This window comes from Pseudopipra pipra, chromosome Z, assembly GCF_036250125.1.
Source record: "Pseudopipra pipra isolate bDixPip1 chromosome Z, bDixPip1.hap1, whole genome shotgun sequence".
Lineage (NCBI taxonomy): Eukaryota > Metazoa > Chordata > Aves > Passeriformes > Pipridae > Pseudopipra > Pseudopipra pipra.
In genome coordinates, this window is record NC_087581.1 from 25,876,181 (window position 1) to 25,890,229 (window position 14,049).

The 14,049-nt window shown below is 44.8% G+C and overlaps 1 protein-coding gene and 1 long non-coding RNA gene across 4 annotated transcripts in view; one reads left to right on the forward strand and one right to left on the reverse strand.

The window, feature by feature from the left end:
- Positions 1-5,506: 5,506 nt before the first annotated feature.
- LOC135406888 (uncharacterized) lies at positions 5,507-11,815 on the reverse strand. The gene is made up of 2 exons (XR_010426549.1): positions 8,944-11,815; positions 5,507-6,783 (listed from the first exon to the last, which is right to left on the reverse strand). It is a non-coding gene; the product is annotated as an uncharacterized LOC135406888 (long non-coding RNA).
- Positions 11,816-11,975: 160 nt separating this feature from the next.
- UHRF2 (ubiquitin like with PHD and ring finger domains 2) overlaps positions 11,976-14,049 on the forward strand; it is a 79,330-nt gene continuing 77,256 nt past the window's right edge. For 2 of the 3 annotated variants that reach the window (XM_064641422.1, XM_064641423.1), the window contains exon 1: positions 11,977-12,532. In XM_064641422.1, the coding sequence (XP_064497492.1) occupies positions 12,380-12,532 (153 nt within the window). In that variant the 5' untranslated portion in view covers positions 11,977-12,379. Of the gene's footprint in view, positions 12,533-14,049 lie in introns of all 3 variants that reach the window. The other variant, XM_064641424.1, reaches the window with a different exon arrangement.

Below are 14,049 nucleotides of genomic sequence, written 5' to 3' on the forward strand. Positions count from 1 at the left end.
ACATAAGTGTGTGCACTGTGCAGATATAAAGATCATTTTTTTTCAGGAATGAAGAATGACATCCATGGTGTTCAGGAAGCTGATAGTTTTATGCCACACTGAACCTACAAATGCTCAGAATGCCACCATGGCAAACCAAAATCATGATCACTTATACGAGGTCAATTAACTATCTGGAAGAATTGTCTTGCATCACCTTTAGGAAGTGATAGCTTATTGTACTTAGGGATTCTTGTTAAAGAAAACACCAACCTACTTATTGCAAACTAAGTGGGTATCCAGCATCAGCTGTTTGAGCTGTTTGTATTATGTGCAAAACAGAATTTAAGACTTCCCTTATTGCTTCTGTCCTTCTAGATCAAGACAGACACAAACTGCCCATACTGACTTTAAATAGCTCACCACTCATCATGTTGCTAGTTTTGGATGCACTTCTTCAGCGTCTAATTTTAGCATATGATGTGCATTTAGCTTCAATATTTCACTCAGAGGTCTACATTTGATTCCAGAAGTGCTAGGTATTGCATTGCTGTGAGGTTACTCTCACTTATCCTACCTATCATTGCAAAGGTCTAGCTGTTTCATCAGAAAGTTTTGTGTTGTTCACAAAACCAGTAAGCTATTGGCACAAGAAAGCCCTCTAACTTTCTCACAGGCCCCTAGGATAGCCTGGAACAAGGATATTATGCATTTTCTGTGTAATGAACACCAAAATCATTTAGAAATGTCTTGCATGGTGCTGTTTTGAGTTGCACGTTGTTCACGAATCACTTCTCTGATGCATAGTCAGGAATACAGATATTTCTAAAAAGATAAATTCTACTGCCATTAAAAAGCACTTGAAAAAATTATAAAGCTTTTCAAGAGGTAAAATAGTAATCTCCTTTACAGCTTTATAATACATGAATTTTTAGATAACCCGTAGTTGTGGCCAAAGCCACAAAACACCTGGCCTTGAACTTGGCAAGAGATACAAAGAATAATAAGTACTTCTAAAGGCATGTCAGCCAGAAAAGTAAGGTCAAAGAAAATGTAACCCCCATCCCCAATGAACAAGACTGGCAAACTGGTAACAACAGATGAGAAGAACGTTGAGATGCTGAACAATTTTTTTGCCTCAGTCCTCACTAGCAATTTCTCTTTCCACACCTCTTGAGTGGAGGGAGTGAACCGGGAAGAAAAGTCTCTCCCACTCCAAGAGAATTTCAGGTTTGTGACCATCTGAGGAATCTGAATGTACACAAGTCTTTGGGACCAGATGAGATGCATCCCAGAGTCCTGAAGGAACTGGCTGATGTAGTTCCTAAGCCACTCTCTGTGGTATTTAAAAAGTCATAGCACTCAGCTGAGTCACAGGAGACTGGAAAAAGGGAAATATTGCACCCATTTTTCAAAACAGTACAAAGGAGGAATTTGGGAAGAACCAGCCTTTCAGCTTCCCCTCTATGCCTGGAAAGATCATGGAATAGACCCTCCTAGAAGCTATGCTAAGGCACAGTCTGGACAACAAAGAGGTGATTTGACAAAATCAGCATAGTTTCACCATAGTTAAGTCTTTACAGACCAATGTATTGGCCTTTTATGACAGAATGACTACATCAGTGGAAAGGGAAGAGCTATGGATGTCATTTGTCTGAACTTCTATAAGGCCTTTTACATAGTGCCCAACAACATCCTTCTCTGAAGTGGAGAGAGATAGGTTTGATGGATGGACTGTTCATTCATTCAAGGAATTGACTGACTGGTCTCATCCAGAGAGTAGTGTTCAATGACTCAATGTCCAAACGGAGCTCAGTGATGAGTGGTGTCCCTCAGGGGTCCATACTAGGACCAGTACTGTTTAATATCTTGATCTGTGGCACAGACAAAGGGATTGACTGCAGTCTCAGCAAGTTTGTCAATATCAAATTGAGTGGTGCAGTAGACAAGCCTGAGAGACGAGATGCCATTCAGAAGGACCTTGACAGACTTGAGAATTGGGCCCATGAGAATCTCATGATATTCAACAAGTGCAAGTGCTAGGTCCTGCACCTGGGTTGGGGCAACTCCCAATATCAGCACAGGGGATGAAGGGACTGAGAGTAGATCTGAGGATGTGGACTTAAGGGTATTAGTAGATGAGAGGCTGGACATTATCCGGCAATGTGCACTTGAAGCCCAGAAAGACAATTGTATCCTGGGCTGCACCAAAAGCAGCATGGCCAGCAGGTCGAGGGAGGGGATTCTGTCCCTCTACTCTGCTCTCGTGAGGCCCTGCCTTGTAGTGCTGCATTCAGCTCTAGGGTCCTCAGCACAGCAGGAAATCGACCTGTTGGAGTGATTCCAGAGGAGGGAGACAAAGACAATCAGAGGGACAGAACACTTCTAAGAGAAAAGGCTGAAAATGTTTGGCTTGTTCTGCCTGAGTAAGAGAAGGCTCCAGGGAGACCTTACTGGGGCTTAAAAACTGAAAGGAGGCCCGTAACAAAAGTGGGTACAAGCCTTTTAGTACAGCCTGTGGCAGTAGGACAAGGGGTAATGGCTTTAAACCATTAGAAGAGTAGATTCAGAATTTTTTTATGACAAGGGTGGTAAGGCACTGGAACAGCTTTGTCCACAGAAGTTGTGGATGCCTCTCCCTGGAAGTGTTCAAGGCCAGGTTAGATCGGACCCTGACCAACCTGGTCTAGTGAAAGGTGTCCCTGCCACCTGCAAGGGGGGAGTTGGACTAGATGACCTTTAAAGGTTCCTTCCAACTAAAACCATTCTCTAATTTTATGAGTCTGCAAAAACATACAAGAATGGGTATAGTGTAATTCAACTGACCTTATAATACTTACATATTTGCAGCACTTAGTAATTTTTAGAATACATCATCTTAATTTTGATTGCTGTTTAGTTTCTCATATTTAAGTGATATAGTGTAGTGAAAATTTGATTATGAAAAATATTCTAGTTCCTTTGCTTTAATTTTCTGGAGCTTATAACAATGAGAATAAAAAATTCTGGCCTTAGTACACACAGTTTCACTTTGAAGTACTTTTCTTTCTGACATTTAATTAATAATCAGATCACTACATAAGGAAAAATACACCCATATGAATGAATACATTTTAGGCAGATCAAATTTAATATACTTTATTATGCAAATAAACCCCAACAAAATTTGGCAAGCATGTAGTCCTTAACTGACGCCTAATTGCTTCAGCTTTCATAAGTAAATATTTTACTAATTCAGATATAATTAGTTTAAATGTTTTTCCTTTTTGCACATTTTACTTTTTTAAGCATTGAAAGCATTGTTTGAGAACTATCAACTCTATCCTTGTTTTCTGATGGAGTCAAGCAGGTAGACTTCTTTTTTCACTGATTTTCAGAGGTGAACATATACACTAACACCATTGCAAAGGCAGAACCTTTAGTCCTAGGTAAACAGACATAAAAGAAGCGATTGTCTTTAATTAGACAGTAAAATGAGGTGAGCATTTCAGTTTGGAAGTAGGGTAGCAAAGGATGACTTTCTACAGTAAAGGCTGGATCTGCTATGGGTGAAAGGCTAGGTCAGGCTGGAAGACGGCTCAGCTGGGCTAGAATTTCAGGAAGGATTAGCAGGCACTGTTGAGCAGGGAAAGACCTAGAAATAGACTACTACTTCTAAATTATGGACACGTGTCATTACACCTAGGTTTAGACCTGAAAGTGGTTTCTTGATTTGTGTTCTTTCTAGCCTTTGCACTTGTGGAGTTTGATGTACAGGATTATAGTTATATTAATCTGGGAAGAAGCTTTAGGAATAATGAGTTAGGGTTAATGCTGTCTTATTGGGAGCTGTTGTAAGAGTTAGGGTTAATGTTGTTGTTTTGGCTGACCAGACTCAGTTGACATACAGTCCTACCTGAATCCACAAGAAATTTCTGTGTTTATTTAAACATTATGTCAAGTTTGGAGAAGAACTGGAATTTGAAATTAGATAAGTTGATGAGGCAGGGTTATAGAATTGTTTAAGTTGGAAAAGACCTCTAAGATTATCAAGGCCAACTGTTAACCCAGCACTGCCATGTTCACCACTAAATCATATCCCTAATTGCCGCATCCACATATTCAATCTAAACCTTCCCTCGTGCAACTTGATGCTATTTTCTTTCATCCTGTCACTTGTCACCTGGGAGAAGAGACCAACCCACACATGGCTACAATCTCCTTTCAGGTAGTTGTAGAGAGCAATTAGGTAACCCCTGAGCTTCTTTTTCTCCAAGATAAACAACTCCCTCAGCCTCCTCACAGGACTTGTGCTCCAGACTCTTCACCAGCTCTGTTGCCCTTCTCTGGACAAGCTCCAGCACCTCAATGTCTTTCTTGTAGTGAAGGGCCCAAAAATGGACACAGAATTCGAGGTGTGGCCTCACCAGTGCCTCAAGTACAGAGGGACAATCACTGCCCCGGTCCTCCTGTCCATGCTATTGCTGATACAGGCCAGGATGCCTGGCCTTCTTGGCCACCTGGGCACACTGCTGGTTCATATGGTGAGATCATGGGACACTTTCATTCCTATTGTATGGCTTCATAGAGAAATGGTAGTATTTTAGGTAGTTAGGCTCCCAGCTATCTTAAGACTTTTAAAGGAAAAGCGGCTTGTCCTCCTGATTAAGCTGTGTTTTAAGGACTGGGTACAACTCTAGGATAAGATTGTGCTCAAACCATTCTGTCTTTTACAGAGAAATAACTGCAGGAGTAAAAGATAATGGTACTGTGGAAAGCACTAAATGGCCCCATAAATGCTATCCTTTGATATCCTCTCGAAAATAACAGAGGCTGAGACTTACAGAGGCTGCCATTTCTGAGTCAGAGAAAGAATGAACAAGACATAAAGTAGATATACCTCTTTCCATCTACATAACAAAATGTGAGTAGTTTTGACCAGCTTTACTCCTGATTTTCTACTTTGCTTACAAGATGAGTTGTGTGTTCATTCCTAATACCTAAAAACCTGCAGTTGACCAACTGAGCATGAGTAGTGCTACTTGGCATTTCACTTTCTTAAGTCGTTGTTAAGCAATTTAACATTGCTCTGCTTTGTTATAGAAGACTTGTTTTATCATACACATAAAATATTTCTGTATATTAAAACTATAAGCTACAGAGTTACAAATGCTATACTCAACAAAATAGTTTTGCTGCTAAGTTATGCATCTTCTTAGAAAGATGAATGTAAAAAATGCAATATGGTTGGATCTACCCAGAATATCACATGATTTATAAACAAAAACTTGAAAGAAAATGTAATGTCTCATTATTCATTTCAATAATGGAGAATTTGAAACATAATTATAAAACAATAATTCTTGATAAAATAACTGCATTTCCATTAAAAAAATCAATTACTCTTATATGCTGCAGCATATTATATTGGTACCTAAATTGACATGAACAAATCAAACCAAGAAAAAGGTCTCAAATCATACACAGAGCAGAGGTTGTAATCCCACAACGTGTTACTTTTCATGGCAAAAATTACTGACATCTGAAATAATTGAGGGTGACAACTTTACTAACATAAATTAGCAAGCTTTTAACAGACAAAAGCATATACTGAGATAAATTCTTAAAGTGATTTTGCTAGAATAAGCAGAATTATGTCAAGAAACAATGTGAATTCTTTACTTGCTTCTGTTAGGGGATTATTAGAATTATGTACTATCCTTTCATTTACTTCTTTTTATCTTTTTCACAGTAGAAATTGTATACAAATATCTAAACACAAATTATATGAAGTAAATTTAAGGTTTATTTTACTTCATTGAGATTTAAATACACCACTCCATGAACAGGTACAACGCACTAAAGAAACAGGCAGCAGGTGCTTCAGGTTGCATGATCCTCAGGGACAGGGACTCTTCACTGTAAATAAGAATAGACTTTTCTTAGTTATAATCAGGGCAAAACACTCAGTGTTCTGTTCCCTTTAACTCTTACCCAGCTTAGGGTAGGCCTTTTCTCATTCCAGCTGTCACAGAGCCCACACTTGTGCTAACAACTTCTGTCTCAACCCTTTTGGCAGAAGAAACATTGCTACATATATCATCTTTAATGAGACAGAGTTGTTAGCAGTTCTGTTTCTATTATAATCAAATAGAAATATTTATGTTATGAACTCTTACTGTCATAACTTTGCTGTCTTTCATAACTCCCCTGACAGACTGGAATACAGAGTCAGCCCTACATATAGGATACCATTCTTATGCACACTTGCTGCGTAATCTGCAACAACTATATTGGATTTGCTTTTGGTCTCTCTGTCAAGTTTAAATTAGGGGTAATGAAGTCAGCCATACTGGTTTTCTCTCTTCTTTCCATGTTTATGCTGGAATAGTCACAATGACTTTGTGGGAGCTAGGGACACGATTCTGCTCAGTTCAGTATACCAACATTTTCAATTTTCTTTTTCTCTTCCTCTTCCCTGGAAGACACATCAGCACATTTGACAATAATGAAACATCCACACAAGTTATCACATTGCCTTCAAGTCATTAAAAGATTGTCTAGAAAAATAATTCTGTAAAAAAATTTCCTGTCTTTTCCTTCTTGGCTTGCTGGTGCCCTGCCACAGCTCCTCCTTGAAACTCAAAGGCACACATTTTGCTCTTCTGATGGCTTCTTTGCTTTCTTTGCCTGGTAATTTTCTTCCATTCTTCTACTCCTTCCTCACATGTCCTGCGTGTTTGTCTCTTTGTCAAGCTAATTGCTGGCTCCTACTATCCCCATGACTTCATCCACATCAAGGTCATTACAGTAAGATGTCTCCTGCTGACAAACATAAAATATATAAGGCAATCTCCAGAATTCAGACAGCATTTCAAATACCAGTACACACATTATCTCAAGCAAATAATTATCTTTATTTACATTCTAAAGCAACCTATCCATGGAAAACTATGAAAATTCCTATACATACAAAGGCCTCGTTCTAATAGTTTCCATTTTTCATCCCATAATTTTAAACCTTTAACTGTTTTATCTCAGAAAAACCACCCAATTTGCATCATGGTTTGCTTTTGAACATTTCATCATGAAAACCATCTTAATTTCAAAACAAAATCTTGCTTATCAGTGTGTCATTCTCAATTTATTTAACTTTTATTAATCTCTCACTCTTGCTCTATAGTTTTCCTCTAAGAAAATTAGTATTTTCTTACAAAATATCATGTCAAATTTTCCTTTTCTATGCAACTCTGGTTTTTTGTCACTAATTTCTTGAGTTTGTCTTCAATTAGATCCTTGCACTTTGCTCACTACTCCCATGTTTTACTTTCATACTCTTGATTCCTTTCCTTGCTGTCCTAATTCTAGTAATTCTTCTGCTATTGTCACCCCAGTCCATCATACTATGCTACTCAGTCAGTTTGTCCTTCAGCATTACCTACCCTACATGCTGGGAAAAAGCATCTGAAAGCCTCCCAAGAACTCAGTGGTATTGGATCAAAACCTGGAAAGCTTGGGGTACCAAGGAGCTGCTGAACCTGCCCATGTCCTCCAGCACACACTGGCACCTACCACAGGTCATGTAACCCACACCACATGCAAGAGGGCAGCAGCTGCTATAGGTGGACAAGGATTACAGGGCACTATATGTGATCGCAGCTGTGAAACGAGGAAGCCTATGTGTGACTGTGCACAGCTCCAGGAACCCCCCAGATTGTGGGCATGAGCCCCTGTTCCTGAGTGAACTTCTGGGATTGGCCTCTCTGCTGCTGTTCCAGCTGGGTGACTGTGACTGCACATGCTGTGTGAGGCCATAATCGCATCTGTGGTTCAGTTATCTGCGGTTAATAATAACAGTCTAACTAATAAACAGTCTTCTAATAACCCTCATTTGTGATCTGTTTCTTCCCCTAACTCAGCACCCTATCAGTTATATTTACAACTACTACAAAAAAAAGTCACAAAGTTATGTAGGTGTCATCTGCATCTTGTAAATCTACATTTTAATCAAGCTGCCAAAATCTTAGATGATAAATCTTCTCAGAATTCCCCCCAAAGGCATTGATTATCACATTTCCTGTTTTCTAGCAAGCCATATATTGGATACATTAGTCTTTTTACCAGCATTCATTTTTTGCTGGTATGGAGTGAATTTTCTTCATATTAGCTGGTATGGTGCTATGTTTTTGATTTTGACCAAAATGGTGTTGATAACACAGTGATGTTTTAGCTATTGCTAAACAGTGCTTACACAGGAAAAAGGATGTTTTTCACACCGGTTTACAGGTGTTAAATCCACAAAGCTAGCACCCATTTCTGCGCAGACATGAAATAAATATCTTGACTCTGTCTTCCACAATGGGTTGAAAGAACCTGTATTTGAGACAATCTCTGGTGACTCAGATGGGACAGCCATAAAAGTTTGCTGTCCTGGTGTAGTGGGTTGGCACTGGCTAGATGCTAGGTACCCATTAAAGCCACTCTCTCACTGCAACTGCAACTGGACAAAGGAGAGATTAAAAAAAAACAGCTAAGGATTCATGAGTTGAGATAACAGCTGGGAGAGGTCACTTATGGGTTACCTTCATGGGCAAAACAGATTCGAAGTGAGGATAGCACTTAAATTGATTACTAACACAATAAGACTCAGAGAGTGAGAAATAAAACAGTCTTAAAAATGCCTCCCCCCCACCCTTCCTTTCTTCTTTATCTCCCTCCTCCCCCCCAGCGGTGCAGGGGGACGGGGAACGGGAGTTAAGGTCCGTTGTTGTTTCTGCCGCTGCTCAGAGAGAGGAGCCCTTCCCTTGCTCCCGTGGGGTCCCTCCAATGGGAGACAGTCCTTGATGGACCTCTCCAGCGTGAGTCCATCCCTCAGGCAGCAGTTCTTCCCAAACTGCTGTCCCGTGGGTCACTCCTCTGTGGGGTGCAGTCCTTCACGAATGACCTGTACTGATGTGGGTCCCCCACAAGGGCCACAAGTCCTACCCGGGAAAAACTTGCTCCAGTGTGGGCTTCCCTCTCCACGGGCTGCAGGTCCCCAGCAGGACCCTGCTCCATCTTGGGCCTCCCACGGGTTCACAGCCTCCTTCATGCATCCACCTGCTCCAGCATGGGTTCCTCTATGGGCTGCAGGAGGGTCTCTGCACCCCGATGGTCCCCCATGGGCTGCAGGGGCACAGCTGCTCCACCATGGTCTGCACCACGGGCTGCAGGGCCTCAGCTCCCGTGCCTGGAGCACCTCCTGCCCCTCCTTGGCACACTGACCTTGGTGTGTGCACTGTTGTTGACATGTTCTCACTCTGCTCTTCCCTGGCTGGAATTCTTTCTGTGCCACAACTTTCTGTTCTTAAATATGTTATTACAGAGGTGTTACTATTACTCCTGATTGGCTTGGCCTTGGCCAGCGGCAGGAAGCCCATCCTGGAGCTGGCTGGCATTGGCTCCATGGGACAGGGGAAGCTTCTAGCAGCTTCCAACAGAAGCCACTTCTGTAGCTCCCCTGCTACCAAAACCCAGCCACAGAAACCCACTACACCTGGCAACAGAATCAGGTCAGACAGGACTCCAGCACACACTGACCAGTTTCACTGGGGACTCCAAAAAATCCTCTCCAGCACTGGGGCATAAGGCAACTCAAAGGCGCAATGCTCCAGAGGTATTTGTGCAAGGGAGATAAGGATGAATTCCTGAAGTGGTGAGTATCATATTTCCTTTCTTCCCTGGGAAAAAAAAAATTAAGAATTTCTAAAGATGTAGATTTATAGGTATCAGTCTCCACGTAAGTCACAAAAGAATGCTTGGCAGAGGGCCTAAATAGATCAGTGGGACTGGAGCAGTGTAACTGTTGGAAGTTGAGACCTAAGGATAAAGAAATTGGGTAACTTAAATATTATTAAATACAGGATCAAACCATTCCTTCTTGTAGTCCTCCTAATTGTATTCTGAAAAATTGGAATAAGTTTGAGGAAGATCCGATGACTGAAGATAAAATTAAGAGATATTGTAATCAATGGTGGCCACCTTATAAATTGAAGGATGAGGAAGGAAGGATAAGGAAATCGTGCCTTTGCAATCTGTTACCTTACAGTTGATGTTGTTTTGTTGCTGACTTGGTAAATGGGATGAGGTTTTTTTCATGTTTGTCCTTTTATGACATTATTTCACAGAGATCCAGATATTCAGAAACTAGTGTAAAATGAGAAGAGATATGCAGGTGTATGTATTGAGAAGAGAAAACAGCAAGGGATTGTATGTTGTGAAGGGAAGAAAACAGAAGATGTGTGAATGTTAGTTCTCTCCTTTCCATGCCATATAACATTGGGACAGGGATCAATAAAGAGGATACATATCAAAATAAAGAGCATATGGGAGGTGGTGAGGATTTTAGTCCTATTGTGGACCAAACTCAAGGACATTCCCAGCGCTACAGGTGATACAGGCATCTTTCAGTCAAGCAATGGGAGCAGCTGGTCTGCCAATTTTTTATATGTGTCCCTTTTACACTTCAGATTTGTTGAACTGGAAATGATCTGTTGGTTCCTAACACGAAAATCTTGAAGAAAGTTTTTGGAAAATATCATGCTGACTCGTAGCCCTAGTTGAGGGGATATGCAGGGTATACTGAATACCTTTTTACTGCAGAAGAAAAGAGAATGGTAAGAGATGGCAAAAGAACAATTAGTCAGGGGGCTTGGGATCTGAAGGGGCTTTCCCCTGCTCTTTGGCCTAAATCTATATGCTATTTATGGGTAAGAAGAGTCAATTAGAAGATGTAAAAATTATGATATTGGAGGATTTTTGTCAATGAGTAAAGATGACCATGGAAAAATAACAAGGCATCCCCAGCAAGCGCCCTAGTTCCAGTAAAACCAGGAAATGAAACAATAGATTTTTCATAAAGGGGTCATACATTCAATAAGAACTATCTGCAAAGGCCTGCTAAGTAAAGTTACAATACCAATTGTTGGGGCAATGGGAAATAGAGTTTTGAGGCCATTCCTACAACTCATGGAGCATACAGTTGGAGATACCGAACTGAATCATTAGCTTCTATATGTGCCAGAATGTCCTCTTACATTATTAGGATGAGATTTATTAATGCAAGTTAAATGCTCAAGTAACTCGATGTGATGCTGAGCAGCGAGAGCTGAGGTAAGAAGGAGGAAATGTGGGGAGTTAGGAGTTATGGTGCTTGTCTTCCTAAGGAAACTTCTCACATGTCACAGCTCTGCTTTCCTGGAAATGGCTAAATGCACATCTGTCTGCCAATCTTGAAGTGCTGAGTGAGTTCCTTATTTTGCTTTGCTTATGTGCTTGTGGCTTTACCTATCACACTCTTTTTATTTAGATGGCCATTTTCTTTTACGCTTCTTACTCTGTTCTCCATCCTCCTGTGAGGGAGTGACCAAGCGCCTGTGTGGGACCCAGCTGCCTACCAGGACTTGCCCAGCAACACCCACGTAAATTACAGATTTGTCTGGTATAAATTTGCATAGAAAAATACATGAAAGCAAGCCGACACGAGATTCGCAGTATAAACGAGGCTTGCCTCTTCTTGTCTCGCCCCCTATTTCCATCTACGTAACGAAACAGCCGCAGCCAGGATCAGTCTGTATCTTTGGATAGCTGCATCTGGCTGGGACAAGGCTTTATGTCATCGGAAACGCCGGTGCCCGGGTTTCTCTAGCGGACACCCTTGCTCGGGGTTGCCCATGGATGTTCGGCGGCTTTGAGGCCCGGCAGCCCGTGAGCACAGATCCAGCAGCTCCCGCAGCTCCCTCAGGGCCCCGCCAAGGGCACGCGCCGCCCGCTCCCCCCGCGGGTCGCGCGCCAGCCCCTCCCCCCGCAGGCCTCGCGCTGGCGGGCGGGCGCGCGCGGGACGGCGGGGGCGGGGCCGCGCGCGGAGCGGGGGCCGCGGTGCGGAGCGCGCGCGACGGGTGGAGGCGTGGCGGTGCCGCGCGCCCGCCTCGCGCCCCCCGCCCCCGCCCCGCCGTGTTGTCTCCGCGCGGCCGCGGCCGGCGGCTCTCGCGAGAGCGGCGTTGGCGCCGTGACCTCCATGTGAGCGCGGCGGCGCTCCCGGTAAACACTGCCCGGGCCGGGCCATGGCTCCCGCCGCCTCCCCGTAGCTCTGCCCGCCGCCTCCCGCGCCGCCTCGGCGGGATCGGGGAGCACCGCGGGAGCCGCTCAGCTCCCTTCCCTCTCCCGCGCCCCGCCGAGCGGGGCCGGCGGCTCGGATTGCGGCGGGAGTGTCGCGCCCGTTCAGCGGGGTTTGAAATTCCTGCCCTGCCGAGACGAACAAAGAGCGGGAGAGCTCCCGGATCCCTCCCCTGCAGTCCCACGCCGCCCGCGCTCACCCGCGGAGCGGCCCCCAGCCCCTGCTCCGGGCCCCGCTCCCGTGCCCGTGGCCGGGCGGGCGGGCACCATGTGGATCCAGGTCCGCACGATCGACGGCACCGAGACCCAGACCATCGACGACCTGAGCCGCCTCACCAAGATCGAGTGCCTACGGGAGAAGATCCAGGAGACCTTCCGCGTGAGCCCCGACCGCCAGCGCCTCTTCTACCGGGGCAAGCAGGTGAGGCGGGAGTTGCCATGGCCGGGCGGACCCTCTGCGGTCACCGCTTGTCCCGGATCCGGCTCTGTGCGTCGCGGGGGTCCCCGTCTCTACCCATGTGCCGTCCTGTGGCTCCCGCTTTTGTTTACTCCCGGGCCTGGGAGAGCGGGGGAGCGGGAGCCCCCCCGACAGGCTGCTCCGGGACCCCGCGCCCCCCCTTTCTCGCGGAGGGAGTAAAAACGCGAGGGAGTAAATCCCCCCTCCGTGTGCCAGCGAGGGCCCTTTGTGTGTTTATTTTCCTACCTGAGCGACTGGAGGCTCCTCCCCCGGCCCCCGCCTTCATCCTGCCCAAGTGACAGGGTGGCCGGAGGATGCGGGGGAAGGAGGGAGCTGCGCCCTCCCGGTGTCCCCCGCCCCGCCGCAGCCTCGGCCGGGCAGGGCGGGAAGCGGGCGGACCGCGAGCGGTTTCCATGGAAAACGCCGCTCCGGGTCCGCACGTGGCGGGGCGGGGAGAGGCGGTGGCGCGGGGTTAATTTCGCGGGCACGAGTCGTGATCCGCGGGTATCCTGGGTTGGTGAGCCCCGGTGTGTCCCGGCCAGGATCGGGGAGGCTGCTGGGGAGGCGCTTCATCTCTAGCGGGGCAGCCCGGTGTAGCAGGGGAGACTGTCTGGAAGCGTTCTGTGAGCTGGTACTTCCGCTGCCCTCCTGTGCTGAATACAGTTTGTTCCGAATAGGTCGCCTCAGGCTGCAACTTTGTTGGTGAAGGGTGTAACCTTTGAAGCTGAGTTACATAAACTAAGTGCTCGGTGCTGGAGTTGTGAAAGTGAGGCTCAGCGATTACCTGGCACGAAAGGCACCGGATGTGTCACTGGGAAAGTGACTCTTGAAATGCATCTTCATAGAGCAGATGAGCGTTGTAGTGTTTGCCTAAGCTGAGTAATACAGGGCAGTGGGATTTCTGCCACAAAAGAGATAAAGCGTGTATCTTTACAAATAAGGGGAAAAAACTTAGGAAATACAAATTTAAATCTTGGCCAGGAGGCAAGCATTAGCAGCTGGACGCTAAGGCTAGATTGTGAATCCAATAGCAAATGACTATATTTTTGCGTTCTACAAGTTGCTGAGGGTGAGGGTGGTGTTGGAGGACAGGTCTGTAAAGAACACTCAGGACAATTGCATGTTTCTCCGATGGGGCCCAATCAAGGAACACCAGTCTTGAAGTTGTGTGATGTGTGCTGGCACATCTCTTTGAGTGCAGAGGTTGGTGTGGAACACGAGGTTTACCCAAGAAGCAGGGAAGATGAGCCTGTAATGAGCTGTACTTTTCTGTGTAGTCTGAAAGTGGCCAGACCAATTAGCGTGAACATATTAGTTAACAGATGTCTCTTGCTTAAGAAAATGCAGTAGTGAAATTTCCTACATGAGCAGCATTTGTGAGTATAGTACTTAGTATATATCCAATTTAGGACACAGCTGGGATTATGTTCAGTGAAGAGTTAGGGAGTTCTTTTTTATAGTTTCACTCCTCATAAATGCCC